The sequence below is a fragment of the Furipterus horrens genome, unplaced genomic scaffold, assembly GCF_987537825.1.
Source record: "Furipterus horrens unplaced genomic scaffold, mFurHor1.1.pri manual_scaffold_9, whole genome shotgun sequence".
NCBI lineage: Eukaryota > Metazoa > Chordata > Mammalia > Chiroptera > Furipteridae > Furipterus > Furipterus horrens.
Window position 1 is genome coordinate 62047239 of NW_028327179.1, and position 22554 is coordinate 62069792.

At 38.0% G+C, this 22554-nt stretch overlaps 1 protein-coding gene across 1 annotated transcript in view; it reads right to left on the minus strand.

Moving 5' to 3' along the window:
• The window catches only part of GLI3 (GLI family zinc finger 3), a 329749-nt gene that overhangs the window by 77181 nt on the left and 230014 nt on the right, over window positions 1-22554 (minus strand). Inside the window, exons 5-7 of the mRNA XM_090287378.1 lie at window positions 19940-20145; window positions 14562-14708; window positions 10002-10203 (exon numbers count right to left, since the gene is read on the minus strand). Coding sequence (XP_090143504.1) covers window positions 10002-10203; window positions 14562-14708; window positions 19940-20145 — 555 coding nt within the window. The remainder of the gene's footprint in view (window positions 1-10001; window positions 10204-14561; window positions 14709-19939; window positions 20146-22554) is intronic.

The following is a 22554-nucleotide window of genomic DNA, read 5'->3' on the forward strand; positions in this document are numbered from 1 at the left end:
GCCTCAGAATTTGTTCATAAGCTTTCTTCTAATAGCTGATTTCATGTTCACTGAGCTCTATGCCAGTTTGTCCAATTTATTTTTCAGTGTACAAGCCATTCATCAAAAAAAAAAAAAAAAAAAAAAAACCCACAATGATTTAACACCCTCCCCTTTTCCTTTTAGTGAATGGGTATTACTAAGTGTAACTACCTTACTCTATTCATTAAATCCCGTTCCCCACCAAAAAAAAAAAAAAAAAAAAAAAAAAACAAAAGACCCCCCCCCCCTACACATACATTTACAATGTGACATGCACCTCTTTAGAGTTTCTTGAGCCCACATGATCAGGTGGGCTTGGGGGGGGGGCCCCATGGTCACTTACATTCTAATTCTAGAATGCAGAACATTTCGGGGCTCAAAAGATCAGGACCTAATTAAGAATCGAAACCATTAAACGCACATTTTACAGAGCAGAAAATGCCCTCAGTTTCATATATAAGTAATTTTAAAATGTTAGTAGCTGGACAGGGTAAGCACAGTTTTACTTTTAAAAAGATGTAAGAGAGAAGACAAAAGCCAGGCTCAGCATTCCTAATGCAGTCCCATTCTGAGGTATATTCTTTCCAACTCCAGAAGACACCAAAGGGGCTGCAAAAGCTAACAGTACATTTGAATAAACGTCCCCTTTCTGGGCTGCTTTTTGGCTGGTAAAACCAGGTGACAGGAACAAACATTCTCTAAAACCCATGTTGACTGACTCCAAGGAATAGAGAACTTACAGAAGAAACAAGTGATTTTCAACTGTCACTCCTTATTCATAAGAAGCCAGCAACAGGAACCCACTTCTCTTTGAGCCACATAAGGAGGCCTGGGCTCAACCAGGAAGGGCTGGTGCTGCTCCTGGCTCTTCGAGGTGCTTCAGATTAGAAAGACTATTTAGAATGTGATGACAGAAGATAAATTCTTGACTTAGTCACAGCATCGATGCATGGATTTGAGAGCCGAGGCTCCTCTTGCTCTAAAAGTAGCCTATGGAGCTCTTGACCAAGTTTTGTAAGGAAGCAACAAAGGATGGGCAATGACCGGGCACTGCCCAAGGATGTCCTCCCTCCCTTGTGCATGAAAAGAACCTTGATAAGACTTCCCACCAGTGGGGAATGAGGGGATCTGAGCCATCACCCCCTGCTATGTGACCCTAAGTGGTAGCAAGCTGTCATCCTAAGAAGCTCTGCCTTGTAAGTCTCTGCACACCAGTACTTGCTGTGTCCTTCCAGAACTCAGCATGGCTGCTTCCTTTTTATCACTGCAGTCCTAGATTAAATGTCACCTCCTCAGAAAGAGAGGCCAACTGAGACCGAAGTCCCCCGCCCCAACAAAATGAGCCCCTTTGAAGCACATTTTCTATTGTCTGACAATTTTATTTTCACCACAGCACACAGCACTGTCTGAACTAATATCCTCTATCGCCCTCTAGAACGTAGTAAGGTCTAAGTGAGTTGGGGCCTGGTCTGTCTTGCTCCCTGCTGACCCCTGGTGCCTGGAACACTGCCTGGCACATGGCAGGCACTCAATTTTGAGACAATGAGTGACTGAATCACTTCCACAATGTATTACTATTCCACTGCTGCTGAAACAAATTACTGCAAATTTAGTAGCTTAAAACAACACACACTCATTATCTCACAGCTCTGGAGGTCAGTCTCAAATAGGTTCACAAGGCTATGTTCCTTTGAGTCTTTAGGCAACATGCCTCTTTCAGCTTCTACAGGCTGCTGGCATCCTGGTCTCCTGGCCCCACATCATTTTGACCTTCGCCTCTCACTTTGACTCTCACCTCCCACCTTGTTATTTTAAGGAGCCTTGTGATTTCATTAGGGCCACCTGAATAATCCAGGATAACCTCCTCATCTCAAAATCTCTAACTTAATCACAGCCACAAAATTTATTTTGCCACATAAAGTAACATGTTCATGTGTTCCAGGGATTAAGATATGGACATCTTTGGAAGCCATTATTGTCTATCATACTCAGAACAGTTTCTCGAAGAAAAATGTTTCCCTCTGAAAACTACAATTTAACATGTCTGTAAAACAGTATTACATAAACAAAGCTAGTGTCTATTCACTTTTCTACAAAACTTCAGCAGCTGACAAAAGATTTTCCTGATTACAGGGGTCGGAATTTTTGAAAAGTAAATTTTACCTTTAAGCCCTAAAAAAAATCTTCCTAAATGGTTTATGTATTTATTTCATGATTTCCTAGAAATTAAGATATCAATTCTGCTGAAAATGCTTATAAACATTTTACATTCTGATTTCTAAATTCTTGTCACTCAACATTATATAAAGTACAATTAAAAAATATTTTACAGCTTCCACTTCTCTTCTACATGACTACATGAAAAATGGGGCATTTTAAAACACACAAACATTTTTAACAATGTGATTTAATCTACATTTAGTCAATAAGATCTCTAGAAAGAAGGTATCAGGTGGCTCAGATCTTCCTGAGCAATGAGCTAACATTGTCACAGGCCTCCTGAAATAACAATCCAAAAGTAAGTTTTATGAAGAAAAAGAACGAGGTGGCAAAGTTATAAAAGTGATGAACGAGGGTTCAACAGTCAAGCGAGGAGCTTTTAATATGCAAATGTCCCACTCTGTACAGTGTGCAGCAGTATCTGAAGAAGCGCCTGAAGACTAGTGTTCCTTGTTAAACAGTTTTGAAAAACACTCTTCAAAGACATTTATAAAGCCAGAATAAATTAATTCAAATGTTAATTGACCCTTTATTTTTCTAAAGAGTGAAAAAGGAAAAAAATGTGGATTTTAGATCCCTGACTATAATCTTAGTGATGTCGTCATCACTAAATATAACATATCCATCAGAATAGATATATAGTTACTAATTTTTGTTTGATAAAATACCTTAAAGGGGCATTCTGCTGTCTGCAGTGACAAAGGGACAGAGCTCCAAGCACATCTAAGTAAAGATAATTACTCACAGTCACTTCCACCTTTAAATTCAGCTCAGAGCTTAAAGATGATCAAAACATGGTTGTCTGAGTGGAACAAGTCTTCTATTTCCAAAGACTTCAAATTCAAATTCCCAAAGTCTGAATCTTTAAGAAAGTTTTGATTAAAAAAAAAAAAAAAATTCTCTATCAAAAATCAGAAAGAGTTTTGTCAATACCTTTGGAAAGTGTGGTCAAATGTGGCAAACTGGGCCTTGTTTCTCAATACCTCAGCATAGTAGCACCTCACTTACCTGGAAGTCTTCTATCTGGGAATCTCAACAACTAACCCCAATTTGGTTAAAATCTGGGGTATAATAAGTAAAAAGGAAGGATACTAAGCAACTAAAATAAATGTCATAAAATCCACATACTACATCATTCATTAATTCAGCAAGTTTTAACTGAGTACTCTCTACATATCCCATTTAAATTTCCAAAGAATAAAATAATTATTTGTATCTGGAAAGTTATACATTAATTAATTTCAATACATAAAACTTTGGAATTTATAATCATGTTTGACTTTTATAAGAAACATTTATTTCAAACCAAGGAAGTGATGTGAGTTAACATTTGTACAGAACTCCTTGCTATCAATCTGTAAATAAAATTCATATTTAATTCCCTAGAAGTGGAGACACTTAACAAGTTCATATTGTAGAAAATAAGTAAACATTTATTCAACCCCCCTATGCACAAAGGCATTTCAAAGTCATTAAGATTCAAGTCAAAAAGATAAAACTCAATTAAGATAGCATATGGGACAAGCCCATAATGTGTTTTAAAAACGCGTTAGGAATTCTGTAAGTGATGGGGGGTAGGAAGGTAGGGACTATGCTGGATAACTTAGTGTACAATAAATACAGCAGCATAATTTGTCCTGCTGAAGTCCTTTATTTTGGAAGGATAAACAGTTGGTTATAATATTAAAGAATCTGTTTTCAAATACAAATGAAGAGAAAAATTGAGGAACAAGAAAGATGGCAAGAGGCTGGTTACCCAGCCACTTCATAATTAAGGGTAAAAGGTTCAATTTTGCCTAATGACTTCAATACACAAGGCATTTTAACACTTCTCTAAAGTAACAGTTTTTTCTTAGAGTTGCCATGGAAATCTCTTTTCCACATAATTGTAGTGCTAGGGTTCCTTTGTGTTAATGTGCAGTATATGCGGAGAAAGGATGAGGGAGGCTGTGGTAACTGATTAATACTCCACACATTTCGTTTATATTTGCTTCAGCAGAAAGTCTCATCAGTTTCCAGATTCATCTGTGGAACCCCATCATAACATGGTGGGGTGGGGGGGTTAAACCACCATACAGCCAAAAGTAGGTTATACTGGGAAGGCTCCTAACACAAAGGCGCCATCCCTTTCCCAATGGGAAGAGCAGAGAATATGGGGCCTCTCTGAATTCTTTAAAAATGTCTTGTTTTAAATGTAAAATCAACTCTATCTATAAAGACATTTTTTTTTCCCAACTGCACTGGTTGTTAAATGTCATTCAGATGTGAATTTTTGAAACAGTTCATGGTGGAGTAAAAGTCCATTTTCTGTATGCTAAAGGATCCAATGCTGAGATTTACTTTTCAGTATCTCATCTCTCTTCCAACTGTTGCTCATGAAACCAGTATCATAAGTGAAATTAGACAACAGTCAACAGTGCAGTAACGTGAGGGCACCACAATTTGATAAACTGATTTCAAGAGGAGAGAGAAGAGTAAGAGGAGAAGTACTAATCTAAATCAACTTTGGCTGGGAGTCATCCCACAAACTGAAAAGTCGTTGGTTCAATTCCCAGTCAGGGTATAGTCCTGGGTTGCAGGCTCTGCCCACAGTTGGAGGACTTGCAGAAGGCAACGAGTTGATATTTCTCTCCTCCTCTTTCTCCCTCCTTTCCCCTCTCTCTAAAATAACATTAAACCAACTTTGTGGTTGATGTACTATAAAGGTCACCCACTTTCTGGTTACAGCTGTGGAATTTACTACACAGCTACTGCCATTCAAAGTAAGAACAGTTCTTTCCAGTTTTACACAGAATGGGTGAACAGCTATTATTATTTGTGTATGGGTAGGTTAGGCATACACTTAACGTGCATGCACTTGTATTTGAAAGGAATAAAAATAAAGCTTCCACTGGCATCCATAAGAGCTTCCAGAGCACATTTACTAGAAAACCCAACAACCTCAAAAGAAATAGTAAGTGCACAAATAAAGGCCTGTATACTCACAAAATGAGCATGTGTGACTCCAATGTTTATAGTGAGGAACACACACTTTTTGAATAATGCTTTAGACAGAAATACATTAGGCTTTAAATGATCAAAGTGTTCTAAAGGCTTTAAAAGCTACTTGCCACTAAACAGCCGAACAGACAAAACCTTCAGGACTTTGAAGAACAGTGGCACATTCTCCAATGAGATCTGGCTGGAAGTTCTGATTAGAAAAATCATATATTAATATGAAGATAACCAAAAATTTTAAAACATAATCAGATAATATTTCTCTATTGTAAATGATGCTTCTCATCAATCCTTTTAGTTGTGCCTCCCACTCGAGGGGACAAAAAGAGGAAGTTCAAAATTAGACTCACCAGGTTCTGCCCCATAAGTGTTTGAGTGTCTTTCATTGAGGCCACTAACCTCCTTGACCATCAGCTTTCTGCACTTAAAACAATGCAGCCTATTGTTTCTGGATCTGTGGTTCAGGACACAATGTATAACCTGCCCCTGCTCACCCCCAATCTTATGTTTTTGCACAGGTAAACACTTCCCTGTGTTTACTGCCATCTGGAGTCCTGGGCTGCTGACAGCCCCTCAACAACTAAACTACCCATTCAGCACATCATCTGCTCCACTCATTCATTTGTATCAGATTAAGAAGCCTTTCCCTTTTGTGAGTTCTGTGAGGACATTGGTCATGTCTCTCACTTTCTTTTTTTGTAGCCTCCATGACTAGCACAGTAACTGGCACGTAGATGAATGTGAAGTTAATTATTTGGTGAATGAATGAGTAAATGATTAAATGAAGTACTATATAAAACCAATAATCACGTCTGAGAGTAAATGAAAACTATATTTGTTAGTTAATATTAATTACTTACACTGATAACAGGGGGAGAGAAGGTTGTCTCCTAATTCTTAGAAGATGCAATCAGAGAGTTTTGAGGACACTGGTAATTTGGCACTGTATTCCTCTATTACTTGGTATTACCCGCCCAACTCATTTTTGCATTGTTTCTCCAACATAAACAATGTGTTGACCCAGCAATAGTGCAGACCCAAGTTTCTGTGGAAGCCAAGCTGGTCCCTACTCTGACTCAGGAAGTGTCAATAGACCCACCAGGTATATCCTTACTCTTGCTATCAGAAAGGGCTGATGCTGCATGAAGCAGAAAGCACAATCTGCCCTCTGCTTACCAGGCAGAGCTCATCAGTGCTGACAGTAGAAACTGCAATGACTTCTGATGTTGTAGTTCTGGGCACCCAACTCTCACTTTCATTTGAGGTATCTGTCGTGGCCATGCCAGACCTAAAACTACTAAGGATATGAAATCGTCTTCATTTTAGCCATTAAACTGAAAACAAGAAAGCTGTAATTGGTGGGTTATATGAGTGTATTACTCATTTCTTCATTCTCTTTGTCAGAAGACTACAGAAAAATGGGTGTCATTTGAAATACCTCTTCCAAAGGCAGCTCAATTTCTTTGGGGTAGGTATTAGCAGAGAGAAAACTATTTCTAATATAGTGCCAATAATTGGACATTTATAACATACAAAATGGGGATTACATGTTGTATTTGATAAATGTGAATCACCTTGTCTTAGATGGGTATCTTCAGGGTGACAGAGAAGTTAAAATTTGAGGCAGTAAATACTTCATAATATCATTTCCAAGTGCATGAAGTTATGTTTTCTGAATTATCATTTTAGTTATGACATGAAAAAAGACTCATGATCTACAGTTAGAAAATATGTTTGAAAAAGACATACAGTCAAACCACAGTTCTCAAACATCTCCCATCTTGAACAATTTGGTTCTTGAATAGTCTTCTGGAACAAATTAAGTTAGAGAACTGAAGTTCCACTGTAATCAAGTACTCTATTTTAATATACCAACGGGTTTTTATGGAAAAAAAGACTTGCTTTCTATGGCATTTTTACAGTAATCTTAATTAAGTATGTATTTAACACATGAACCATACATAAACTTAAGATAGATGTTTGTTTTTTTATCCCTTTATTTTGCATTCATCCCTCTATATATATATAACTATCAACATATGTACATATTAATACACTATTCATATAGGCTGTAACTTTCTGAAAACAATAATTATCACATAAAACTTCCTTTAATAAAGGTGATTATATTTCTAATTACTAATTAAGGTGCTCCTTGATTTATTTAAGAACATTTGTTGAGTGGTGTCAAGGTGTATCAAGGGCACAGACTTTGTCCGTTGAGGGGTGTGGCCATGAACAAGACATATGCAGTTCTCAGCCTTCTGGCACTGCTCTAGAGGAGGAAGCACACAGTAAATTACACAATGAGTAAGTAAACATGGGAATTTCAAATAGTGGTAAGTGATCATTAGCCTCTTGGAGAGTAACAGACATAAATGTGAAGGAAATGGCTATGACATTTTTCATAAAACTCAATGTGTGTCCTTAAACATTGAATAACATCTTTAGACACTTAACTGGCATCATTACTCTACGCACTGCTAATATCAGGAGCAGACTAGGTATTAGAAAACATGTATGTATGAAAAGCAAATGTGTTTGGGGTAAATTAAAAAGCAAAGTATTGCAGTGCTGTCACTAATGTCCACCAAGTATGACTTTTGTCAACTTCCTCTTGAAAAGACCCATTGTTCTGATGTGTAGAACAACACTAGGCTTTCCAAAACTGCAATGAGCCTCACACCTGCTGTGTTGCTTGGTACCTAGCAGAGCTTAAGTGCATCCTGAATGCACATTTGTTCTTGTATATTTCACTCTTGAGAAAGTTAGCTACTCTTTTTAGATTTCTTCTTGTGTCCTCCCTTTCCCTGTCATCCATTTGTCCTGCTACTTACTGATTATTCCTCAAGTCCATTTTTAGATTTCACAAAATGAAACGTAGAATAGAGGAAGGAAAGCACTAACATTTCTCCAGCTAAAGGACTGGAAAGCAGTGCAATAATAATTATTGTATTACAAACAAGCTGTCTTCCTCTTGGGTTATGTGTATTACCTTATATGCATTAAAAGCTACATTTTAACCTAATACACAGTACACACGTACTAAAGAAAGAGAGGTCACATTGCAAGAGAAAGGGCAAAAGGAAAAGAGCTGAAAGCACAATAAGAACAGGAGTATGTGATAGCCTGGGTCTCCTGACTGCAACAGGGTCCTTAGGACCTCTTCTTCCAACTCTAATGACAATAATGAGGTCTGTTGTAGCTCCATGGAGTCAGGGGATAATGTTAATTTCAAGTCAGTATACTGACATCTTTTAAGTACTGGTACTAGATTACCTGGACAAAGGTAAGGTGATCGAGAAGTCAGTGAAATGCTGGGGTCAAAAGTGAAGACAACATTGTATTTTGCACACTATATTTTAATCTAAGTCTCTTAAATGCTGTAAAAAGCCAAGATAGCTGGGCAGAGAGCAAGAGGGAGAAAAATTAACAAGAAGTAAGAAAAATGCAGGCTCGGAGTGATTTTGTATAAATGTCATCAGGTGCCACATTTCTACTACTCAAGCCACATGATAATTATATGGTCAATGGCAGTCTGTGACTCCAGGAACATTTGCCAGGAGTGCAGCAGAACAGCCAGGTCACAGTTCTGAGATGGGCATACTATCTCAGAGCCAGACTTGGGATGATCACAGCGGTAGCACAACCAGGCCATGAAAGCTCATCTCCTGGATAGATTGATCATTCAGGGTTCTCCTGAGGCTTTTGCCCATGGGTAGAAGTTTTCTTCCTGGAATTGCAAATCCACACCAGCTTTAATTAAACATGACCCTTTCTTCTACAATGGGTACCTTGTATTTAGTTTACAAGTGTGAAGACAACCTCAGAGAGCTGATCACTAAGCCAGGTTTGCACAAATGGCTGGTGGCAAAGCTGGAATCTATCTACAGATATCCCCCACTCCAAAGCTATATTTGTGACTACTGTGGCTAATTCTGAAAACATCCAGGACCCTTTCTATCTACTGACTGCTATCATGTAAGCAGAGTTATTTGCTTTGCTTCAAGTTTCTATGCTTTATTGACCATATTAAAAGAACAAAGGAGCACTACAGAAAATGACATCATATAAAAATGTGGATTTATAATATTTAAACACTAACTTGCCCACAAGAAGCAATGCTGATATTTGAACAAGGAAAGAATTAAAATTTGCAATTGAGAACATTCTGGAAGAAATAATATTATTCATCATTTCTAGTAAATATAGTATGTTACTACCACTATAAAATTTTTCCCCTGAATTTCCTATAATAAGCTATGCCTTCCAATGTCATCCACACTTATTTTCCATTGGGCTAAAGACCCTGCTGTCACCTTTTCTTTCTTCCGCCCAGTGAACACTTTTCCCCAACAGTAACAGGTGTGAATTATACCATGCCTGGTCTTTTGCTTTTGGCTCTTGTTCTTGCATGTGTTGCACAACCAGGTATGAAGTCAGTACTTCCTCTGAGAACTATAATCAGTAAGAGGGGCTAGGATAAAATGACTTGCCATAACTAACTTTCTCTATGAAGTAAATTTCATCATAACTGAGTAACTACTATTTCAATATATGGGCTACTGACTAAAGTCTACAAAAAAAAAAAATTGTATCTGCAATTCAGTGTAGTGATATTTGATCTGCATTCTGGGTCAGGCCCAGTGTCATGCTGCTGTATTCTTCCTCACAGGCAGTCAGTATATATCACAAATCCAGGTGCAGTCCAGAGCTGACGTTTTACTAAAGAAACACATTAACGGCTTTGGGAAAATACATACCTGATTGCACTTGCAGATAAGTGGCCATAGGAGCCACTTGCTGAAGAGCTACTGCGAGAATTATTGAGAATTGTGACCAAGGAGTTGGGAGACGTCCTTATCATGGTCTGAAGGTCAAAGCTATGATCGGACAGTGGTGATATGGACAGTGTTCGTTTTCGGTTTGGCCTGGCTGACAGCCTGGGGCTGGGGAATCTGGTGCCTGTTAATAAGCAAACAAAACCTGATTACTTGCAGTACCTGTTATTTATTGCTACTTGCCTGTATGTAAGAAATGAAGAATATTAAGTGATGACAAGTAACTCTCCTCCCACTTGTGATCTACTGGCTACAATTGAGGAAATTAAGGAGAAATATTTATCTTCCAGGGGCTTACCTCAGGGGAACTCTGTTTATTAATGTGCAGGCAAAATGATAAATTGCTAAACAAAAGAGACTTTTATGTGTGATCCCTCTCATTTCTAGTGATTTATGATTCTGATGGCTGCTTTGATATTCCCAATCATTAATTCACCACAAGCAACAAAGACAGTGGTTCCCACAGTTACACAACACACCACCGTCCCCACCCCAAGTACGTTAAGGCAATGAGCTAAAGGAAAAATGAATTAAAGTATCCTAAGATAAAAAATTTCAACTTGGTTATGCACTAATTCCCCAACACTTTCTGTAGTTATCTGATTCATTTTATACTTAAATCTTTATTAAAACAACTTCTAAATACATTATTCAAATTAATGGGTCTCAATTGGGGGCAATATTGTCCCCAGGGGACATGTGGCAACATGTGGAGACATTCTGGTTAACACAACTCACGGGGTGCTACTTATATCCAGTGTATAGAGGGCAGAAATGCTGCTGAACACCCTGCAATGTGTGGGGTAGCCTTGCCACAATGAAAAACTATCTGGCCCCAAGAGTGCCAAAACTGAGGAACCCTAACCTAAATTTCCCATAGCCTAACAACATAAGTCTCCAAAACCATTTACAATCTTGGGATGTAATTTGTTTATAGACTTTCCAAAGTGGGAAGCAAAAAACCCTGCAAGCATTATAATGAGATTTGATAAGACTATTTTAACCCTCTGTACATTTTAATTAATTACTTCTCACATTTATTAGAAGTTTTCACCTTCAAGAAGATTCAATCAAAGAAGTTCTAATCTGGAGGCTAACAACTCCAATTTAAATGCATGCCAACTTAATACAACATTTCTTAACTGGAGAGTTAAAAAAAAAAATGCCCATTTGCCTTCGACTTGGTAGACATTTGAGATTTGAATTTCAGGGCATAGCTATCATTGTGGCCCACAGGCCCAGTCCTGCTTTTTCTAAGGTTTACATTTACATTACAATGTCATCAAACTAAAGTTTAATGAAAGAATGAGAACATAATCCCAGTAGATAAGAGGCAAATAAAACATGATTACTTTAAGTAATAATGGAGGGTATACCTGCTTAAAGGGACAGGGCAATTTTATGGTACCCGGAAGATTGAAATAAAAGGTAAGCCCTCTTTATATCAAAAAGTCTAGGCACTTGGTCTCCAGAAAATCTATTGGTAATATTGTCTTCATCAGAGATGGACCTTGACACAAGATCACAATCTAACATGCTTTAATTTAAGGAAATGAAATAGATAAATATAAAAACTCTATAGATAATATTATAGAGATAGTATACCTTATAATTAATAAAAAGTAAATCACAAACTGGAACTTAGTAAGTTAGTACCATCCATGTATAAAACTAGAAAACTAATTTGAATGACGAATGTGGTACCTACTCAAATTTTTCCTTCAGGCACATTTAAATTTGAGTTTCTTCATTTAGAATAGTTTCATTACCTGATTTAGGGCATGTTATTAAAAAATATAGCAATCCCAACTGTGTACACATCTTTTAGTGCTTAAATCAGCACCCTACTTTTGTTATGGAATCTGCCTTACACATAAATGTTTCACATTTACTCACTATGAGAGGCTAATTTCATCATAGATGTTTTTCATTGAAGAAATACATTCCACTTCCAAATGATTCCAAGGACAAACTGGATTGATGGCTGACTTCCGTATAATCCTTAACAATAATGCTTCTCACTGTTACTCACTGGGCCTCAGAGATCACTGGCAGAGTTAGAAGTAACAGGACATTCTAGGAAGGCCTGATCCCTTAAACATCTTTAATTTTTAAATCACTAACTAGCTAAGGAGGCCATCTGATGCTATAAAACACTAGTGATGTTATATTTCCCTCACATCTCCCAAAAGACAAACATAGGTACCTGTCTTCACTTTTCGGTGGACCCTAGTTTGCACTTGAACAGGCTGGTATAGTTCCTCTGTTTTTCCCTCCAAGATGGGCACTTACTGAAGTCAGTTTTCACTAACATAAACAGTGTCGTTTCAGGTGCCCTCATCTCTAGCTTGTTCCTTATAGGAATATTACTTGCTCTCCTGGCTTTAAAAGTCACTTGAATCCCAAAAGGTAGAATTAGAGACATAAAACAGACTTAATTCTAATGTGCAACACAGAAATACTCTATCCCAGATATACCCATTGTTGGCACATTTAAATATCAGCTGCTCATCTGAAACCAGTCTATGTGGTTTTTGCCAACTGAAGAGTCCAGATCTGTAACAGTGGGTCAGAGTGACCAGCTAGATCCCAGCTTGGCTCTGCTACAATAGGTGTGAATCCAATGCAATATTTAGAATTGTTTCATTTCACTATTGGAAAAATCTCCTAAATTCTGTGTACACTTCTTATGTGCTGTTTAACGAAATGCTATTTCAATTATTTTAGAGAGAAAGAACTTTGTACTTTATGCACTTACCAAATTATACTTTGCCCCAACCCCTAATAACCAAGCAAAGAAAGATAAAATTATCATTGTGGGACAGTGATTTGGGATCCTCTGTTAAAGGGAAAAGGAGACAAGGTAAGCATTTTCAAAACAACTGAAACAGAAGTGGCCCAGGTCTTCACTGATCAAACCGTTTCCTTTTTAAATATAAGCTCACGCAGTCCTATTGTGCCAATGCAGATATCTTCGTTTTGGCTTTGTTAATTGTTTTGTTTGTTTCTCTGTTCTAATAAAAAATTCTGACAAAGAAAAAGGAGGTTTTCTTTTATGTGATGAATGATAGGACATCTAAACAGCTACATAATGGCAATCAATTTACCATATACTTAGGCGAAGTAAAATTCCTTTCATTAGTTTTTACAAAGTACAAGGGTAACTTCATCTTTTATTTAGATAAAAACCACCATTGCCTTACTAAATATATTCTCATCAAATAAGGAATGCAATATGGGCTGACCGTCTAAGGATTCTGACTTTTTAAAATTATTTGAAGATTTAAAATAACTAATTTGCATAATAACATCAAACTTTTTTTTCAACAATCCCTAATTGAAATGTGGTTATCATGAATCTGAAATTTAAGTTATCCACTCCACAGAGCAAAACAACAAAGGCCCTGCCAAACATGTAACACATTTCATTTTTCCACTTTGTGTGTGGTAATGAATTCCCCAATGGAAACCAGTACAACCTTATGTTACTATGTAATATAGCTACATCAGTTCCTGAAAGTTCATCCTGTGTGAACCTTCTCCAGACCTGAGGAATGAATTATTAACTAGTGCCAGAGAGTTGGCAAACGTATATACCCTTTTCACAAAAGAATACAGATTGACTGTAGATGGAAAAGCATAAGTTAATCATTGCTACTAGGAAAAACAAATAAATAAAATCTCAAGCATATGCCCTGATTCAAGTCATATGATCGTCATATGCAAAGGGTAGTGGCTTTCACTGACATACACTGTGAAGGATGTTTCCAAGTCACTTCTTGGCACTTGACAAATGGATGTGGGCTCAAAGAATCTGCATAACTAAGAACTCTTGGATGTTCTAAGAAGTAATAATCATAGCCTCATTTGTCTATACGTCTCGATAAGTGACCCAAATGAATCATCATAAGCCTTGAGGGACCCAAAAATAACAGATTAAAATGAATCAAATGATCCTATTTTCTTCCACTGTTATGCACCAAAAACAGCCTTCTAATTTGAAAATGCCTTTTTTTTCCTACATAAAAGGTCTTAGTGAAATATAATTTTTAATGTAAGGAAAACATATGAGGCAAAACAAATCAAATGAAAAAAATGTCAAACCAAGGTCTCTTTTAAAATTAATTTTTAAGGCATAAAATCTACAAAACCAAGGAATGTTTAGGAAAAATACACTCATGTAATCAAACATGTTTCCTTATTTTGTTACCAAGACAATCAAGGCAGGATAGTTTTTGGTTTATCTGCCAAATTATAATTGGCTGCATCTTCCAGTTTGTTCCCAAGCTAAACAGGGAGTCCCAGGATGATCAATTCTGTGGCAGCTTCCTAGAAAACCAAGGGAACCAGAGCACCAAGTATGGGTGGTTCCTTGTCTTCCTCTGGTCTGTAAAGTTAGACAATTACCTAACCTTTGAATCTTTCTCTCAATTTTCTGAGTTAGCATTTGCCACTCCTACAAAAAATAGCCCCATCACTTACTGTCCATGGCATGAAGATATTCCATGTGGATGGCCCCAGCACCAGTGGTGGCAGCTGATGGAATGATGTCTGCATAGGGGCTGCGCTGGCCAGCTAACAGAGCCATCTGGTGGTAGTACTCTGCTGGGCTGACTCCAGCATGGGATGCTAAAAGAGAAAGCAAGACAATAAAAGTATGGTTACTGGTTGAAAGGTCAACAAGTCCACTTCTTATGCAGCTCACATCAATAATTCCTGTTATGGGTCATTCTAGTAAAATTTCTTTAACTCAAATTGTGCTTTTACTTATGCTTACCAGCCATCTTTTATTTGAAAATAAAACTGAAAGAAAAAGAACAGAAAAAATGAAATACATTATAAAATATTTGAGGTTAGTTTTGAAGGAATAAAAGTTTTGCCACCCCAAAATATACATTTTGGAGTATTGACCCTCTTCCTTACATGCCTAAAGGAAATCAGAGAGAAAAACCTGCTTAAAAGGAGAAAGCATCCGGGTGCTAGAATTTCAGGGTATCACTTTGTACATTATTTAATTGACCACTATGCTGTACATCTAAAACTAATATAAAATAATATTGAATGTCAACTGTAATTCAAAAAAATTTTTTAAATGAGCATCATTTAGCATCATAATATAAGTGTGGCAGATAGGATAAAATCTAAAAAAGCCTGTTTTTTGAACATCCTTCTGTGTCCAATTTTTCTGGGTGGCCCAGCAAGTATTTGTTTACCACATGATTGCTCTTTCTCATCTACCTGTTAAGTTGTCACTGTCCCTTTAAAACTCCAGACCCCCTTCTCCCTCCACTTTATCCAGAATGGCACATAAACCTGAAATGTGCCTTCAGGTCTCATATTTTTATGGCACTCTTGCATGTACACCTCTAATAAATTAGGGGCATTTTCTCCTGTTGATCTGTCTCATGTTAATTATTAGCCCAGCCAGAAGAACTTAAGAGGGTGGGAGAAAAATTATTTTTTGCAGTTCCACCATTTAAAGAAATCATCAATAATTTAAAATGATAAAAATACATGTTATGTGCATAACTCATCCCCATGTCTGCCTTCCAAAATAAAATTGTTTCTTATATAAAATCACTGTATATTCACATTCCTTACAGTAGTTGACAACTTAAATAACTATGATTTCTTTCCAGACATGCTTAACATATTTCTCTCAGCTTTCTGACAGGAATGTCTGAGTCAGCTTTCAATACATGGAGGACCCAGCACTTTTAGGTGAAAAAGGAACCACAGCTTTAATAACACTTGACTAGGTGAGAAGCTGCAGTTTTGTGTTCCATAATTTAAAAGCTCTTTTTTTTTTTTCATTACAAAATCAACAAGGAAAATAAACCTCCCAATCTGGAGCAATTTACTGGCAAGTCAGCTCTATAAGAATGGGTAATAATTGGTTTTCACCTGCCAATTTATGTGCAAAACTGGCAGGTTATTGCAGAGGTTCTGAGGGTGGTCTCCAGATTCATGAGGATCTAGATACAAACGCCAGCTCTACATCTTACTGCTCCATGAGGTTTTTGGAAGCAATGAATGCAATGATGCATGTAAAGTGCTTAACTGCCCATAGCATTTCATCAATAAAAGTAAGTTTTGCAATTAATTATGTAGAAAAACTTGCATTCTAGCAATAGCATTGTGTTTGGCTTGTGTGCCCACAGAATTTTTATACATGACGAAGATGTCAATACATGACAAAGACAGAGATGTATATTAAAAACTCTTAAGACTTCCGGCCAAGAAGGAGGCCTAGATAAACATGCTGCATCGCCCACCACAACTAAGAAAGAATACAACTACCTCAAAACTAGAGACAACCAGAAGTTCCAGAAAATCGAGATGCATGAAAGTCCAACAAACAAAGAAAAAGAAGGAAATACTCATCCAGACAGGCAGGAGGGGCAGAGCTGGGGCAGAGGAGACGCAGTGTAGTGGCGGCAGCGGGAGGCCGGTGAAAAGCTCAGTCACACGTTTTAAAAAGTCAGGAGGGACACCGGGGGAGTGCTCCCTGCCTCAGACCAGACTTTGCAGCTCACGGTCCTAGCGCCAGGGAAAATCAAGCCTCACTGCTTCTGACTGTGCAAACCAGTGAGGGTTAGGGCAGAGGAAGAATCTGTTGGTCTCTCAGCAGAGTCCACTTGTTTAAAGGGTCACCACAGTCCTAGAACGTCCGCTGACCTACCAACTCTGGGAATAATGGCCATGGCAATACCTAGACAGGCGCCAGTCCCATATGGAAGTGGGAGAAGTGCCTGGAAAAGGAGTGAGTGCTGAGCAAGCCATATTGTTCCCTCTTAGACCCTTCCCACACATACAGCACCATAACGTGGCGAAACGGGCCGCCCCGTACTGACGAGTACCTACGGTTCCGTGCCTTACAACGTAATAGGTGTGACAGCTCTACCTAAGACACAGAGGCAAACAAACACAGGAGCCTGTCAAGTTGAGGAGACAGTGAAGTATCACAAAAAAGGGCAAAGACTATGGTTCCAGTGATATAATTAAGTGATGAGGAGGAGATAGCCAATCTAACAGACACAGAGTTCAAAACACTGGTGTTAAAGATGTTCAAAGACTTGACAGATATGCTTAAGTACAGCAAACGCATAAGGGAAGAAGTGAAGGCTATGCTAAATGAAACGAAGACAAATCCACATAAAACCAATGGTGAAGGGAAGAATACCAGAGTTCAAATCAATGATTTGGAACATAAGGAAGAAAAAACAGTCAACCAGTACAGAATGAGGACACAAGAATTGAAAAAAATGAAGAGAGGCTTAGGAACCTCTGGGACAACTTTAAACTTGCCAACATCTGAATCATAGGGGTGCCAGAAAAGGAAGATGAAGAGCAAGAAATTGAAAGCTTATGTGAAAAAATAATGAAGGAAAATTTCCCAAATTTGGCAAAGGAAATATACATACAAGTCCACAAAGCACAGAGAGTCCCTAATAAGCTAGACCCAAAGAGGACCACACTAAGACACATCATAATTAAAATGCCAATGGTTAAAAATAAAGAGAGAATCTTAAAAGCAGCAAGAGAAAAGAAGAGAGTTACCTACAAAGGGGTGCCTATCAGACTATCAGCTGATTCCTCAAAAGAACTTTGCAGGCAAGAAGAGACTGGCAAGAAGTATTCAAGGTGGTGAAAAGCAAGGACCTACAACTAAGATTACTCTATCCAGCAAAGCTATCATTTAGAATGGAAAGGCAAATAAAGTACTTCCCAGACAAGGTAAAGCTATAAGAGTTCATTATCACCAAGCCATTATTATATGAAATGTTGAAGGGAGTTATTTAAGAAAAAGAAGATCAAAACCATGAACACTAAAATGACAACAAACTCACAACTATCAACAACTGAATCTAAAAAATAAAAACAAAAGCCAGCTAAGCAAACCAGAACGGAACAGAATCATATGTAGGGGGATCATTTGGAGGGTTATCAGCAGGGAGGAGGAAGAGGGAGAAATGGGGAGATGGTGCAGGGATTAAGAAGCATAATTGCTTGGTAGAAAATAGGCAGGGGGAAGTTAAGAATAATATAGGAACGGGTGAAGTCGAAGAACTTATATGCACGACCCATGAACATGAACTAGGGGGAGTGAGATTGCTGGAGGGAAGGTGGGTACTGGGCAGAGGGGAGCAAAGGGGAAAAAAAATCGGGACAACTTTAACAACATAATCAATAAAATACACTTAAAAAAATACTATATATCACAAGTCTGTAATAATATTAGTGACTTAATTTTATTAGATTGGATATTATTAGACTCTTGAGGCAGGAGGAGAAAGGTAGAAGAACCAATCAAAAAATGTCTTATTTACAGTCATCAGAAATACTATGAGCAGCAAAAGATAAGATGCTTTAACTAGAGGTCCCACTTTCTACTGGCTCAACTAAATTTTAGTGAGCCAGGCACAATTTCAAGTCCATTTTTAGCTGACCTCCCTTATCCCTCTCTCCCTCTCTTCTCCTTGTTAGTAATGTCCATAAATTCCCAAGTACTCTATAGAGGTTACTCTCCATTTTTCCCATTGTAAAATCAAATCCCAAGCAGAAGAACTAACTTGCATATGACTCTCTGATAGCTTTATTTTTAAAATATGAATCTTACAAACTTCCAGTTATAAGATAAATAAGAACTGGAGCTATAATGTACAACATGATGTGCTATGTGGTAAATTTGAAAGTTGGTAAGAGTAAATCCTAAAGTTTCTCATCACAGGGGGAAAAACAATTTTTTCTTTTTCCTTTCTATCTATATAACTAAACTTACCGTGATAATCATTTCACAAAATATGTAAGTCATTATGCTATATCCCATAAACTTATATAGTGCTTATGCCAATTATATCTCAATAAACTGAAAGGAAAAATGTGAGCCTTGTCCAAATGGCAAAACTTATTCTCTTTAGGTACCTTTCAATGAGCCAACAGCTGTTCCTGGAGCACTGTTACTCCTGGAAGTACAACTAAGTAGATGTTTACTGAGCAACCTCATGCAGCTTTCCCACATACTATTCCCACCATGCACAGCAAGCCTCAGAAAATGGTCTGTATGGAGAATGGGGACAGTGAAGGACCACTTCAAACACTGCTCAGTGAGATGGACTGCTTGGTTTTTCTCTGTGCTCTGAAACAAGCATCGGTGATTTGTGGCATGACTGAGGGTAGAGGGCACATATAGCAACATGTCTGAACCATCAAGTTCTCTAAGACCTTGCTATTCAGAATGTGGTCTGTGGACTGGCACCACTGACATTATCTTAGAGATTTTCAGAAGTGCAAAATCTCATCCCCTTCCTGGACCCACCGCACACAGAATCACATTTTATCACCAACCCAGTTGATCTATATGCAGATTGAAGTTTGAGAAGAGCTGCTCTAATAGACACATCTATATAAATGTGCCTCTGACATGCAGAACAGAAAAGTATACATTAGATAGTAAGCAAAAGACACTGGTTACACATGCACACTGTATGAACGGCTTATAGGGCCAGTACAAACTTCTGTGAAGCTACAGAACAAAACAGTGAATAAAAGCAAGGATTTTGCAGTAAGTGTGATCTGGCTTTGAGTTCAACCCCTGTCACTAGTAAGTGGACCAGGATGCAAATTATTTGGCCCCTCTACACACTGCTCTCTTGATGTAAAAATGGAGATTATAACCCAACCCTCATGTAGTGTCCCTATGCTGAAATGAAAACATGCACTTAAAGCATTTAACACAGTGACTGGCACATGGGAAATACTGAATAAATATCAGAGCTACTGGATACCATGTCCCAGATGAGGCAGAGGGAGAAGGTGGTATGATGTGTGGAAGGAGAATGGGTTGGTATGAGACTTACCGTCTGTGGGACTCAGCCCCCTGGCTGCAGAGATCATGGAGAGGGAAGGGCTGCTGTGCAGAGACCGGATGTAGTCCATGTAAGGGTTGATATAAGGATGTGGAGGGCTGAAGGGGGACTCAGAAGCTGCAGCAGGGTTCCGGTGTGGAGAGATCCTAATGAAGGGCAGGTCTGAATATGTTGGGCTACTAGATAAAGCAGAAGGCCTAGGTAAAAAGAAAACAAGATATGAGAGGTATGTTTGAAACAAGTATCCCCACAGGAAGAGGCTATAAAAAAAATAAGAGTTTACATGAACTCTAAGTATCTTGGGGGAAAAAATATCAGGCATATAATTTTTATTACTTTAAAATCATGGTGACATAACTCAGGTAGAACACTACTATACAATTACTTGCCCCCAAAAATTGACCTTTGAGAAATTTTACGACACTTTGAATATAGAGAAATGAAGGTCTGCCTTTGGCTTTCCTGATTATAAGAAATTCTAAAGAACAGGCATCCGAGCATAAAGTAGCTGCTGAGATCATATTTTCCACTTGATTTGAACATTAATTTTAACATTGAAAACTTACCTCTCACCATCATGGTGCTGCATTAAAAAGAAAGAAAAAAAGAAGAAAGCATATTTGTCTGGACTAGAAGCCTAAGCATGCTCCTGGCAAAGTTGCCCAAAAATAAGAAAGATGACTAATTGCAAAAATCTGTAAAAATGTGAAATCAGACACTCCGTATATTCATGCTCAAACTTTATGCTAAGTCTTGCAGTATGAGTAAAACCAGTTTTAAAGATCTGGGTTTCACTTTGTTGAAGGCAACTCCTTCTCTCTGAAAGGTAGCAATAAGAATCAGCTTCCTCTCACACTCATTTTTCACATGACATCCTGATTAGCCACGTTCAGTGAACTATCAGTAATTAAGTGCTCCTGGGGTTAGAAAGTTGGCTTTGATCAAGCTCATGTCTTGGTTATAGTGAGCTAAAGTAGATTGTACAATTTAAGCTGATGAAAATAAATTCTCAAACACACCTTGCTGCCAATCCCCTCCTGGTACTCTCCCACAGCCACCCTTGAATCCCCTGGGACGGGCACTTCTAGGATAGGCAGCCTGTGCAGTGCCCCTCACTGCCTTGTTCCTTCTCAAATAGAAATTGTTTTGTGTGGATAATCCAGTGAACTGGCCATGACAGGCTAAACACTTAGACTCTCCATTTTCTCACTCATGGAGGGCATGGCCATAAAAAGAAGAAGCAAAGATAGAGACAGGTCTATTGAGAATGGCAAATTCCTCTTATGCCACTGGCTTTAAGGTTAAATGAAAGGAAGGGCAAACATTTTCTCATTTCGCCTCTCAAAGCAAGTGCGTATTGACAGTTGAGCTCTGGGCCCCATCACCCTGTCAAAATACAATCTTAGAAGAAGCCAGCTCCACCAAATAAATGCACAGCACAGGCACTGAAATAAATGAAATAAAAAATCAGATAACGAATTTTCTCTCAGAAAATAAAAGAGGCTGAAATATGAGGGGGGGGGGGGTTTTCTCGCTTACTCCTTATTCTTTTCTCATTTTGAACTAAAAAAAAAAAAGAGGCTTTTTTATTTGTTATTCAGATGCCACTTTTGGTGAAGTAAAATAAAAATTCAGTTTTCTAAATTTACATGTAGGAAGAGTGAAAACTCAGCATCAGAAATTACCTTTCTTTTCAAAACAACTTGAGGCTTTCCATACTCACTCAGAAATTAGTAAAGTTACTTGTATTTTCAATGAAATCAGTACAACCTGTTAGTGTATCCTATTTCAGCTCTTTACTACAAATCAAGTGAGCTCTGTGCTATTGGTTAAATTCTAAGCTCTATTTAAACATGTTGCTACCTTAGAGCACAGGAGATGATCCAATTCATTAATTCATTTCTTCCAGAAAGGAAAACCAACCTTCCAATCTGCTTTAAAAATAATTATTACAAAGTATAAACTCATTTGTAGATATATGATGAGAGACCGGTCCAGCAAAAATTTAGAAAGTAGACATTTCAAGAAATCTGTGAGATGGTATCTCCTAGACAAGCTTTGGTGATCCACTACAAAATGGGTCTGAACAATATGAGCTAAAAATCGGTGAGGGCAATAGCGTTTCATACTTGTTTTTTTCTAGTTTACACAAAAATTGAAACCTCTTATTTTTTGAAATTCCAGAATTAAGAAGGATAGTAAAAAAAATATTTAGAGGCCTAGAGTCCATTTTGAAGAATCACACATGGGAAAAAATTCAGCATCTAGAACAGGATGAAAATTCTTTCTCCCTCCCTTCCCCGCTCTCTAAAGTAAATAAGATAGAATGTTTAAAAAAATTTACAGAGGTTGGAATTGGGCAGTCACCACCCAAAGTAGCAAGGCCAGGAGATGGCCAACAGTTTTCTCAAGTCTGGACATCTGATGTCTGCACCCAGGCCTTAACTTTCATTTGACCTGTTTTCACTAGAAGACTGAAGCTAACTATTAAAAGAGCTGCCATGAGAAGGAATCAAGACATCATCACATCTTCCCCGGCAGAAACACCAGTAACAAGCAAAACCAGAGAAGAGGGTTGATTCCTCCTGGAGATTAAGCCCGCTCTG